Source organism: Penaeus japonicus, unplaced genomic scaffold, assembly GCF_977035675.1.
Source record: "Penaeus japonicus unplaced genomic scaffold, GWHDUDI00000001_assembly GWHDUDI00000023, whole genome shotgun sequence".
Classification (NCBI taxonomy): Eukaryota; Metazoa; Arthropoda; class Malacostraca; order Decapoda; family Penaeidae; genus Penaeus; species Penaeus japonicus.
This window is the reverse complement of record NW_028234425.1, coordinates 2,055,302-2,066,765: the sequence shown is the minus strand read 5'-3', so window position 1 is coordinate 2,066,765 and position 11,464 is coordinate 2,055,302. Positions and strand designations below refer to the sequence as shown.

The 11,464-nt window shown below is 48.5% G+C and overlaps 2 protein-coding genes across 3 annotated transcripts; both read left to right on the top strand.

Annotated features, from left to right (window-relative positions):
• Nucleotides 1-2,142: 2,142 nt before the first annotated feature.
• On the top strand, nt 2,143-10,071 carry LOC122264128 (innexin inx2). 2 transcript variants are annotated; one of them, XM_043032850.2, is made up of 3 exons: nt 2,143-2,275; nt 5,427-6,640; nt 7,727-10,071. In XM_043032850.2, the coding sequence occupies exons 1-3, from the start codon at nt 2,190-2,192 to the stop codon at nt 7,747-7,749; spliced, it is 1,323 nt and encodes a 440-aa protein (XP_042888784.1). In that variant the 5' UTR covers nt 2,143-2,189; the 3' UTR covers nt 7,750-10,071. The 2 variants fall into 2 exon arrangements, with proteins under 2 accessions (XP_042888784.1, XP_086406148.1); XM_086550022.1 differs by lacking the exon at nt 7,727-10,071 and having other exon boundaries at nt 5,427-7,506.
• LOC147469151 (innexin inx2-like) lies at nt 7,737-10,071 on the top strand. Its single transcript, XM_086550023.1, has one exon. It carries the CDS (start codon nt 7,737-7,739, stop codon nt 8,979-8,981), a length of 1,245 nt encoding a protein of 414 aa, XP_086406149.1. The 3' UTR covers nt 8,982-10,071.
• Nucleotides 10,072-11,464: the final 1,393 nt, after the last annotated feature.

The window sequence follows — 11,464 nt, the reverse complement described above, 5'->3', positions numbered from 1 at the left end:
AAGAGTGCGTAATCCTATCAAAAGTGAGCATAAATCCAGATGAAAGTAGACCGGAAGTGCCGGCCGAACGGACACTGTGCGTCGAGAAAGAGTGCGAGCGTGGAAAGAGGCCTAGATAGAGGAGGTCAAGACACTCCTGGTGGCTGAAGGAGCCTCGTTGGTTGGGCCTAGCGAGGAGGGAGGAGGAGGAGGATGGCAGAGGTTGTGGGCGAGTGAGTCCTTGTCTGTGAAGATGGAGGGGGAGGGGGAAGGGAGGGAGAGAGAGGGGGGTGGGGTTGGAAAATGGGAGGGAGGGGAAGGTAGGTAGGTGGGTTAGGGTGGGAGGTAGGATGGTTGGTTTAGGGGAGGGGGGTGGTGTTAGGGACGGGAGGGAGGGGAGGGAGTGAGGTAGGTAGGATGGCTGGGGGGAGGAGGTAGGAAGGTAGGGGTGGGAGGGAGGGAGGGAGGGGAGGGATGGATGGCCGCGTTTGGGTCGGTGCTGCCATCTGTCGCCGCTAGGTGGCGTTGGGGTGTAGGATTTTTTTCTCTTCAAAAATTTTGAGGGATTTTAATTTCTGCGAATTTTTTTTATCCAATTCTAGTCCTACAGTTTGGTTGGTTTTGATTTTTTTTAATGCCATGTGAGGGAACTTGGTTTAACTTGGTTTTTGTTTGTACATTCGTTTGTTCATTCGTCGGGATATCCTTACGTATGGTAGACTGACTGACTGGCTTAGGATTTGGCAGGTCAACCTCCCGAGATGGGCTGGCGGGCGGGCGGGAGGGAGGGAGGGAGGGCGGGCAGGCAGGCGAGCGCGCCATGTGGGTGGTGGTGGTGGTGGTGCGCGCCCGCAACATCCATCCACCAGCTACCCAACCTTTCTGACGCCTCCCTCTCCCCCCATCCCTCCCTCTCCTCCCTCCGTCCCTCTCCTCCTCCCTCCTCCCTCTCCTCCCCCCTCCTCCCTCTCCTCCCCATCCCTCTCCTCCTTCCCCCCCATCCCTCCGTCCCTCTCCTCCTCCCTCCATCCCCCTCCATCCTCTGTCCACCCCACCCTCCCGTCCTCTCATATCCCCTCCCCCCCTACCTTCCTCCTCCCCCTCCCCCCTCAACACTCAAAACCGCCTGCTGTTCCTTGTTGCTTCTCGCCTCCAGAGTTCTGTTTATATATCGAGCTTTTGTGGTATTTATTGGATTGTTTTTGTGTCTAAGTGTTCCGTTTTGTTTTGTAGGGGCGTTTTTGGTTTTGTTTGTGAAAGAAAATCGATCCGGTTCTGTAAAGGAACTTGTTGCTTACTCTTATTATTTGTTCCTTTCTTGGCCAGCTTCTCACTGTCTAATATTTCTTGCTATTTTTTTTTTTTACAAATAGCTCTTTCTTCTTCACTTGATCCATTTTTCTTTTTTAAATTCTGTTCCCCTCTTCTCTTTCTCTCCCTCCCCTCCCCCCTCCCCCCTCCTGTCTCTCTCTCTCCCTCTCCCCGGTTTTTATTTACTTCGTTAGCCAGTCCCATTTAGCAGTTAGACGTGTCTCCTCTCTCGCCTTATCTCTACCTCCACTTACCGTCTTCATTCTCTCGTTCTCTCTTCCCTGTGTCGTCCCAGTCTTCTCAAGGGCCCTTCTCGCGTCTTTCGCCATCTTTAACTTTTTTTTTTCTTAACTGCATTTTGTGGGGTAGGGTTGCTTTTGTATTTCGTTTGTGCTTTGTTACTTTCCCCATTTTTGTTGAATTTTACCTTTCCTCCTCCTCTTCTGGTGGATTAGGTAATGTTTGTTGGAGTTTTGTTTTTGTTTGTAACTGGCCATTGACGTTATCATATCTTATCTCTCTTTCCAGGCGTGATGAGGTATCTCTGACGACGGCAAGGAAGTGAGGGAGAGCGTGAGGAGGAGAGAGAGAGAGAGTGAGACAAGAGCGGCGCGGAAGAGAGCGAGAGGCAGCCCCTCAGAAGACAAGAGACAGTGAGAGAGAGAGAGGGAGAAGGACTAGTCGTTGCGGTCAGGAGAGCGAGAGAGGAGCGGCTGCGGGTAGACGAGGCAGCGAGAGGAAGGTGGTGGTGGTGGAGGCGGAGGCGGCGGCGACGGTGGTGGTGTGTGCGTGCGTGTGTGTGAGCGCGCACGCGAGTGTCAGCCAGCCACGCCAGTCTTCTTCGTGTTACTTTCTCGACGTCCTGCTGCCATGCGTCCTGCCCGGTAACGACCTGGCACATGAGTGACGTCGACCAGAGCCTGCGTCAGCTCCTGGCTTCCTACGACTCGGCAGCGGCACGACCCAGACAGCCCCAGAACCAAAGGTGAGGCCACGACTGGAACGACACGTGGGGCGGGGGCGAGGGAACGAGTGCGTGCGTTTGTGTGCGTGTGTGACTGTACGTCTTGCTTGGGGCCAGTCAGGGAGGGAGAGGAAGGGGGGCGGGGTACGTGCGACTGACTGTGTGCGCGTCTTCTGTGCGAATGTGCTAGATTAGGAAGGGGGAGGGGGGTAGGGAGGGAGGGAGGTCATATGTGCGCGTATGTACTAGACTAGGGAGGGATAATGGGGGGGGGTCGTGTGGTAGGTTAGGGAGGGCAGGGCAGGGTAGGGACAGGGCAGGATAGGGGGTTCAAACGGTTCAAAGCAGTTAGGATTACCAGTCAGCTCTTCGCCGAAATCCACTTTCTTGGAATCTGTATTTCCAAGACCATCATTCTAGGAGCAGCATAGAAGTACTCCTTAGGCTCATTAACCCTCGTACTAGGTCGAAATAGACTAGAAATCCAGTAGATAGAACAACCGCCCTTTGACTGAGCTGCGAGAGAACAAGGGAATAGACGGAGCCTCCCAAGACGGGACACGAGGGCACCGCCTGCCAAGTACGAGTCGGTGCGGGCGCCAATCTTGCAGACGGAGGACAAGGCGTGTACTGTGGTCCTCCTCCCGGAAGTTGCACGATTCTACATTGGGTGTTGCAAGACAGACGCTAAAGAAAGAAGGGACACGTTATAAGAGGAATGGAAGTTTTGGGATATATTTAGGTGTTTGTGTGTCTGTGTGTTTGCTTTTGTATACATGTTTTTTTTGTGGATTATGTATATATATTTTAAGTTTTATTTTGTGTTCGACTTTTTATTTTCTGTATGTGGGTTTTATTTCTAATAATGCAGGGCCCGGTTCAAAAAGAGTACCCAGTCAAATTGTCATGAACAGATTTCTTGAACTCCTGGCCTTGGAAGTGATGTGTTTTTTGTTTTGCTTTTTTTTTACTACTCGTTCTTAGGACAAACCTAATATTACCGAAGGCCAGAAACACGTGTCGTTTATATATTTTCAGCATTTATTATTTTCTCAATTTAATTTTTAAGTCTTGGGTAATTATTTTCCTTATGTAATGGTGGCTATCTCGGGGCGATTCCCGGGAAGTGAACTACATAATGTGCAGCATCCTGGCTTGTAGAGGATGCACTGGTCGCCTACCGTCATTATGCTGTTGAAACAATCAAGCCACTTCAGCAAGCCCACATGACTGAGGGGGTTCGGGGTTGGGGTTGGGGGCTGGGGGGGGAGGGGAGTGGGGGTGTAGTGTAGTGTGGCCAAGTGTCGGACTTGGCAAGGAGGGTGGGTGGGGTGAGGGAGGGAGGAGGGGGAGTGTTAAGGGCGAGCGGGAGATAGATGGAGGGGTGGGGTGGGGGGAGGGTAGAAGGGGAAAGGGGAGTCAAGAATTGGACTGTTGCGGAGTGAGTAAAGGAGGCATTGTAACCCATCTCTCCTTCTCTCCCCTCTCTCCCCTCTCTCCTCTCTCCTCCCTCCCTCCTCCCCTCCCTACCTCCTTCTCCTTCTCCTCTCCTTCCCTTCCTCCCTCCCTCCTCTTCCTCCCCCCTCCTCCTCTTCCCTCACCTCCTCCTCTTCCTTCCCTCCTTTCCCCCTCCTCTCTCCTCCCTCCTTCCTTCCTCCTTTCCCCTTCCTTCCTTCCCCTCACCCCTCCTCCCATTACCCCTTCCTTCTTTCCTTCCCTCCTTCCCCTCACCCCTCCTCCTCTTTCCCCTCACCCCTCCTCCTCTTTCCCTCCCCTCCTCCCTTCCTCCTCCCCTTCCTTCCTTCCCTTCCTCCTTCCTCTCCCTCCCCTCCTTCCCTTCCTCTTCCCTCCCCCTCCTCCTCCTTCCCCCTCCCTCCTCCTTTCCCCCTTCTCCTTCCCCTTCCTTCCCCTCCTACCCCTCACCCCTTCCTTCCCCTCACCCCCTCCTTCCCCTCACCCCTCCTTCCCCTCACCCCTCCTTCCCCTCGTCTCCCACCAGGCTAGTGTGTGGGCTTGTCTGGCCTGCTCTTGTCACCTCCGAGTACTCGCATAATGGTGTTCCTCTGGCCATTTTCTGTGACATGATCTTACAATTAGTACTATTACTACTATTACTGTTATTTTTTTTAATATACTATTACTCTTATGTTTTGTCAATGTGAATGACTTGCTGTTGCTCACGCCTGTTTGTAAGAATGATTTAATTTGTTGAGTGTATGTGAAGATAACTATTTTTTTTTTGTTAATGGCTGCCGCTGGTGCCCTGGTTTTATTTGTTTAATTAAAAATTATAAAATGGATTTTCCACTGCCATGCGACTGATGCCAACCCAGAATTCATGCAAGTTTTAATTCTTTTTTTTAAATGTTTCTATGTATATTTTTTTGTGTACATGTCTGGGATCGTATCAGCTGTGTTGCCATAGACTAGACCTTTTTTTTTTTTAGTGTGCCCACTTCATAGTTATAGACTTTTATTATCTAGTCTTGCTATGCAGGCACGGAAACGGTGTCTTGTCATGCCGGTTGCTCTGTCATTTTCCCAGATAAAAGCTTTAGTCCAGAGCTGCTCTTAGCCAAAACCTTTTTTAAAAAACTTATTATTAAAAGGTTTTAGGTGATGATACTCCATAATCTATTTTTTTTACTTTATTAAATCTAAAGCTGATGCCTATTAGGTGTTAGACATTTACTCTTTTTTAATGCTAATATATGCACCTTTCATTTTTGCAGTTGGCTCTAACAGCCATCTAACGAAGTTCTCTAGAACCCAGAATTTTATATATTGAATAGGTAAATGAGAATTTTGTGTTTTGCATGTTTTAGTATCTCTGTTTGGGCCCATTTCCCCCCACTATCTCTTCTCTTTAATATTCTGTTGAATCTTGCATGCTGTCACCACCTCTTCCTTCTCCTGTCAGAATTCAGGTGGATGGTTCACATTAATAATAAATCCCTTTAAAAAATATATATTGCTGCCACTAAGTCCACTAGTTCATAACAGACCATCTAGTTTCCTTCCTTACTAATGCTAAATGTGTAGTTGGATCAGTTGAGGATTGTAATATTTGGTTGAGAAACTGACATAGTGTGGATGAGAGAGATTGACATAATGACATAGAGCTGACGGAGGAACATGCGATCGAACCAGTAATCGAGTTCTCCCTTTGCAGAGAAAGAGGGATGGTAATGCCTGGCCAGGGTGGAAGATCCTTTGACATTATCCGACAGATTGTCGGAAATGTGGTCAATATCTTCAATAAGCGGGCCTCGCCCTGCACGGCACCATGCGACGGCATGGTCCTTAAGATGCACTACCAATGGACCTTCTGGGTCTTGCTTGGCGGCTTCTCAGCCATTTGGTATTCGTGGTACCACAGGGACGTCATTACCTGTGCGTCTCACTTCAATGCGGAGACGCAGGTGAGGTTGGATTACATCAACATTTGCCTTTCGTACCCGTTCGTGCAGGGCGCGGGCGAGGACCTGGACGAAGGGGAGGGCGGCCAGCGGCGCTACCTCCTCTTCTACCGCTGGATCCACTGGGCTCTGCTCCTCTTGGCGGGCATCTACTACATCCCGCGCAAGATCTCCAAGACGTCCGAGAACACCAAAGTCAAGAAGCTGATCGAGGATCTGGCTGTCAATGCCCACCGTTACGACGGCTTGGAGCGGGAGCTGGTGGACCGCACCGCCCGCTACATCGCCATTAACCTCAAGACCCACAATGGGCTCTATTACAAATACCTGACGTGCAACCTGGTCGCGCTGCTCGTCGACATCTTCTGCTTCCAATTCCTGGACTTCGTGTTCCAGGGGCGGTTCTTGCGCTACGGCTTCCAGGCCTACCCGTTCAACCGCGACCCGCAGCAGTTCACCGACTACATGTCCGAGATGTTCCCGCCCTTTGCCGATTGCGAGTTGCACAACGAGGTCCAGCTGACCAACAAGCGAATCGAGCGCCTCGGTTGCCACCTGACCGTCATGGAGCTATACGAGAAGGTGTTCCTGGCGCTGTGGCTCTGGCTCATTGTCCTCACCTCCATCACGGTGGGCTACATCATCTTCTTGTCTCTCATGTGGGTTCCGTGGGCGCGCCTCTTCATGCTGCGCATCGCCAAGCCCCTCAGCGCCAAGGACACCATTCGCAACACCATCTGTAACATCGTGAGCAGCTGCAAGATCGGCGACGTGTACCTGCTGTACCGCCTCAAGCAGCACTTTAGCCACGCTCGATACTACGAGCTGTTGACCCGCCTCTCCGACCCCGACTTCCTGCGGACAATGCTCGATTCCGTGTCCATCGACCATCACGGGCACGGCAAGGGCGGCGGCGGCGGCGGGCCCGACCTCCGGCAGCGCACGAACAAGAACCCGAAACCTGCAGGCAAGTTCCACGATGCCCTCTTTCGCACTCCAGGGGAAGGGGGCTATCTTCCCAACTCCAGTATCTTAGTTGAATAACGGTTAGACTGACTCTACTTGCCGGGAAGGAATTTGTTCCCTCCCCCCCTACCCCTCCAACCAAAAAAAAAGCACAAAACACACACGTACACGTAAGTGAGGGGAAAGCTCGACTGCCAGAAGCCAACCAACCAACCAACCAACCAACCAAATCAAAGAGTAATTATGACGGTACTTCTCATAATGGATAGTACAAAAAAGAGAGGACGTTTTAGGCGCTGTGTTTCTGGCATTTTTGTTGACGGGAAAGATTCTGACGTTGACTAAGCGAAGCGGTGGGAGGAGATAGTGATGTTGATATTATATATTTTTTAGTGTGGATGATGCGATGCGATGCGATGTGATGATGTGATGCGTTTGTGATGTTGAGTTATTTTTTAGTACGTTGTTATATTGACTGCATTTTATAGTTACCGTAGCTGTTTTGTACTTAAGGTTATTTTTTACATCTAATATATAAGATAACAAACGGACGTTGCCAGTTATTGCATTTATTGTCTTCTGCTTTTTTATATGGCATTTATAAAAAAAAATCTAGTTTCTTGCATTTTTATAAAGGCGTTTTAAGGACAAGAAAACTAAACTGTTTTGACTTGACCATTCCACGATTTATTTAGGGGTTTTGGGAGGGAGGGAGGGAGGGGGAGGGGGACTCGGGGATAAAGGGAGGGGGAGAGGGAGTGGGTGTGGGAGTAGGGGGCGACAACGGAGTAGGACGCAGCAACAGTTGTGAGACGAATCTGCTTCAGTCTGTTTTTTTTTATTCCTTATTAATAAAAATCAAACGATTCCTGTCTTTTCATTTTCCACCTTCCTTCTTTCCTAAGCATGGGCTCAGCTTTAGACAAACTGGTAATCTGAAGAGGCATGGTTGTGGGCACAGGCTGGTTTATGGCACGACGCTGGACAGTGAGAGAATAACCCGCTTTGTTTTGATAAGCTTTGTTTCAGGTGCTTCCTCCCGTCTTGGCAACTTCAGACGCCTAATGTGGTTAAATTGATTTTTCAGGACCTGAAAGATGGCTATCATAGGCCACGGGGGCACAGACATTGTCCGCCAGTTGGTGGGTAATGTGGTGAACATCTTCAAGAAGAAGCGTGCGCCGTGCACCTCCCCCTGCGACGGTCTAATCCTCAAGATGCACTACCAATGGACCTTCTGGCTCTTACTAGCCGGCTTCTCTGCCGTGTGGTACTCCTGGTACCACCGCGACGTGATCACGTGCGTCTCGCATTTCAACGCTGAGACCCAGGTCCGTTTAGATTACATTAACATCTGCCTCTCGTACCCCTACGTGGAGGAAGGCACCTCCGACCGCAGGTTCCTGCTCTTCTACAGGTGGATCCACTGGACTCTCCTGGTGCTAGCTGGCATTTACTACATCCCCCGTAAAATCTCCAAGAATTCCGAGAACCCCAAGGTCAAGAAGCTGATCGAGGACCTGGCGGTGAACTCGCACCGCTACGACCAGGTCGAGCGCGAGCTGGTGGACCGCGCCGCCCGCTACATCGCCAACAACCTTAAGACGCACAACGGGCTCTACTACAAGTTCGTCACTTGTAACTTGGTAGCCCTGGTGGTGGACATCATCAGCTTCCAGTTCCTCGACTTCGTGTTCCAGGGTCGCTTCCTGCACTACGGCTGGATGGCCTATCCCTACAGCCGCGACCCCGTGAATTTCTCCGACTACATGTCCCGGACGTTCCCGCCCTTCGCCAAGTGCGAGCTGGGCGTCGTCAACAAGCTGGTGGGCCAGAGGACGGAGAAATTCGGTTGCCACTTGACGGTGATGGAGCTGTACGAGAAGGTGTTCCTCGGCGTGTGGGTGTGGCTTATCCTGCTTACTACGATCACGTGCGCTTATCTCATCTTCCTCGGCTTCATGTGGCTTCCGTACTTCCGCCTGATGATGCTCAAGGTGGCCAAGCCTCTCAATGCCAAAGACACTGTGAGCAACACCATCGTCTCCGTCGTGAACTGCTGCAAGATCGGCGACGTCTACCTGCTCTACAGACTGAAGCAGCACCTGAGTCACGCTCGCTTCTACGAGCTCCTGACGAGGCTCTCCGACCCCGAGCTGATCAAGACCATGCTGGAGGACCCCGCCGACCGCGCCATCAACGCCAAGAACCAGGACAACATGCGCGGCCGGAAGCAGGCGGGCATGAACATGGGCGGACCCAAGGGCAAGTTCGGCGGACCGAATGATCTCTTTATCTCCCAGGATTACGGCCGACCCAACACGAGTATTCTAGTTGAGTAAGCCTCGCCCCTCGAGTCTAGGATTCCAGGGGAAGTGGCGACTCATCCTAGTTTGTTTTTTTTAAGAAAAGAAGTAGAAGAAGAAAGTACTTATTTTTATCAATTTTTAAAATCTGATGTTCAGTGATAAACCCACCCCGGGAGGTCGTGCCGTCCCAAGTGAAGGTGAACTTAAGGCCCCTTTGAGTGCTGCCTTGGAAAAAAGGTACCGGACGCTCTATACTTTTTATACAATTCTGCTACACAACTTCTCGGTGTGTACAACTCATTAGTGATATCTATATTATTAACATTCTTGTGACTGTGTTATTTGTGGAAGCCAATCCAATATGTTTGAAAGCTGTTTAATGTGTAGGGCCGTCCGTCTTCATGTGTTCAATATCCCCCGTTTATTTGCTTTTTTTTATAACAAGTTATTTATAAGCCTTGTCTGAAGGAAAACCCATGTATGTATTTTTAAAGGCAGGAAGCTGGTATAGATGCATTGTTGAATTGCATTTATATATGTTAAAGCACCTACTTGCGTGAATGCCCGAGAGTGGATATGCTTGTGGTATATAGTTCTCCCTTTTTTAAGTTATGGAATTCCAAGGTGTCCCCGCCGTCAATATTGGTGCCGACCAGTCATACTCAGTCACTGTCACAGCATTTGTTAAATCGTGTCTTTTTTTTAACTTGTTAAAAGTGGAAATAAGTGTGTTGTCGGTCGAGAGAAAGTGTGAAAATGCATTCGGTTCTTGGCAAACGAGTTCTGGAGTGCCAATCCATTTTTTTAAAATGTAATGTTCTTTTTTTAGATTGCCGATAATCTCATTCTTTAAGAGGAAGAAGGAAAAAAAACGACCAATTTTTATTGATAATTTATAGAATTTTTTGACAATTGTTGTGAAATTGTATTTTTTAGCCTGTAATCTTGTTAATGACTACATTGGGGTTAGCGAAGCTGAGCTACGCTACCGCAGCCATAGTGTGATAAAAACTAGCGAAAACTGAGCTGGTGCAAGCAATTTTTTGACCGTTGTCTCTTATGACTGACAATCATAAAGCTTTTTGTATTTTGGTAAAATAAACAAAAATTGAATTACGTTTTATTCCTTGTTTTGTTTCTTAAAAGCCTGTTTTTTTTGTTGTTGACACCATGACCATTGCCCACTGCTGTTGTCTAAAGCTGAACCGTTGTCTTAAAAGTTGTTTGACAAAAAGGTGATACAAAGATTGAAAATATATATGCATGATTCGATTTAATTTGCACATCAAGCAAGCAAAAGCACCAAATATGAATTACAAGTTGATCTCTCCGTCTTTTTCTCTTTCTTTCTCTTTCTCCCTCTTTCTCTCCCTCTTTCTCTTTCTCTCCCTCTCTCTCTCTCTCTCTCTCTCTCTCTCTCTCTCTCTCTCTCTCTCTCCCCATCCCTTCTAGATACAATTCCTTTGAAAACCTTTTTTTAATTTCCATATCCCTTCAGATCAAGCACCACAATTAACTTAATTTCAAATTTTTTCTACCGTATTTCAACTGAATAACGAAGAACAGAGCCAGAAAGATGGCGGAAGTGAAGAGTGAACAGAGGAGGAATAAAAGGTGAACGAAGAAAAGGAAGTGAAATGAGTAAACAATAGTAAATGAAAATAAATTATAACGCAATATACAATACTTAAAAAAAAAAAAATCTTGTAAGGTGTAAAGATTTATCTTTTATTTTTTCAAACTTCTTGAGAATCTAGATTCTGATTCTTGTATATCATGTATTCATGCCACGCCGTTAATGTCCTTAAATAATAGAATTAATCTTTATTATTAACTCATTTTGTTCTGCAAATTAACTTTCTGATGCAGTTCTTTTAAATGTTTCTCATTTAAAGGCGCGGATGAATAGTCAATTTTTTTTTTTTTTTACTTCGTATTCTCTCGTTCTTTCACTCTTACTCTCCCCTCCTCTCTCCCTCTCTCCCTTCCCTCCCTCTCTCTCTCTCTCTCCCTTCCCCCCCCTCTCTCTCTCTCCCTTTCCACCTCTGTCTCTCTCCTTCCCCTCTCTCCCTCCCCCTCTCTCTCCCCTTCCCCCTCTCTCTCTCCCTCTCCCCCTTTCCACCTCTCTCTCTCTCCCTCTCCCCCTTTCCCCCTCTCTCTCTCTCCCTCTCCCCCTTTCCCCCTCTCTCTCTCTCCCTCTCCCCCTTTCCACCTCTCTCTCTCTCTTTCCTTCCCCCCTCTCTATCTCCCCCTTTCCCCCTCTCTCTCCCCCTCCCCCCCTCTCTCCCCTCTCCCACTTTCCCCCCATCTATCTCTCTCCCTCTCCCCTTCTCTCTCTCTTCCCCCTCTCTCTTTCCCCCATCTCTCTGTCTCTCTACTATATATATATATATATATATATATATATATATATATATATATATATATATATATATATATATATATAATTTCTTCGGTCCCTCCCTCTTTCTCCCCCTCCCTCTCACACTTTAACACACCCTGCATCCACACACTAT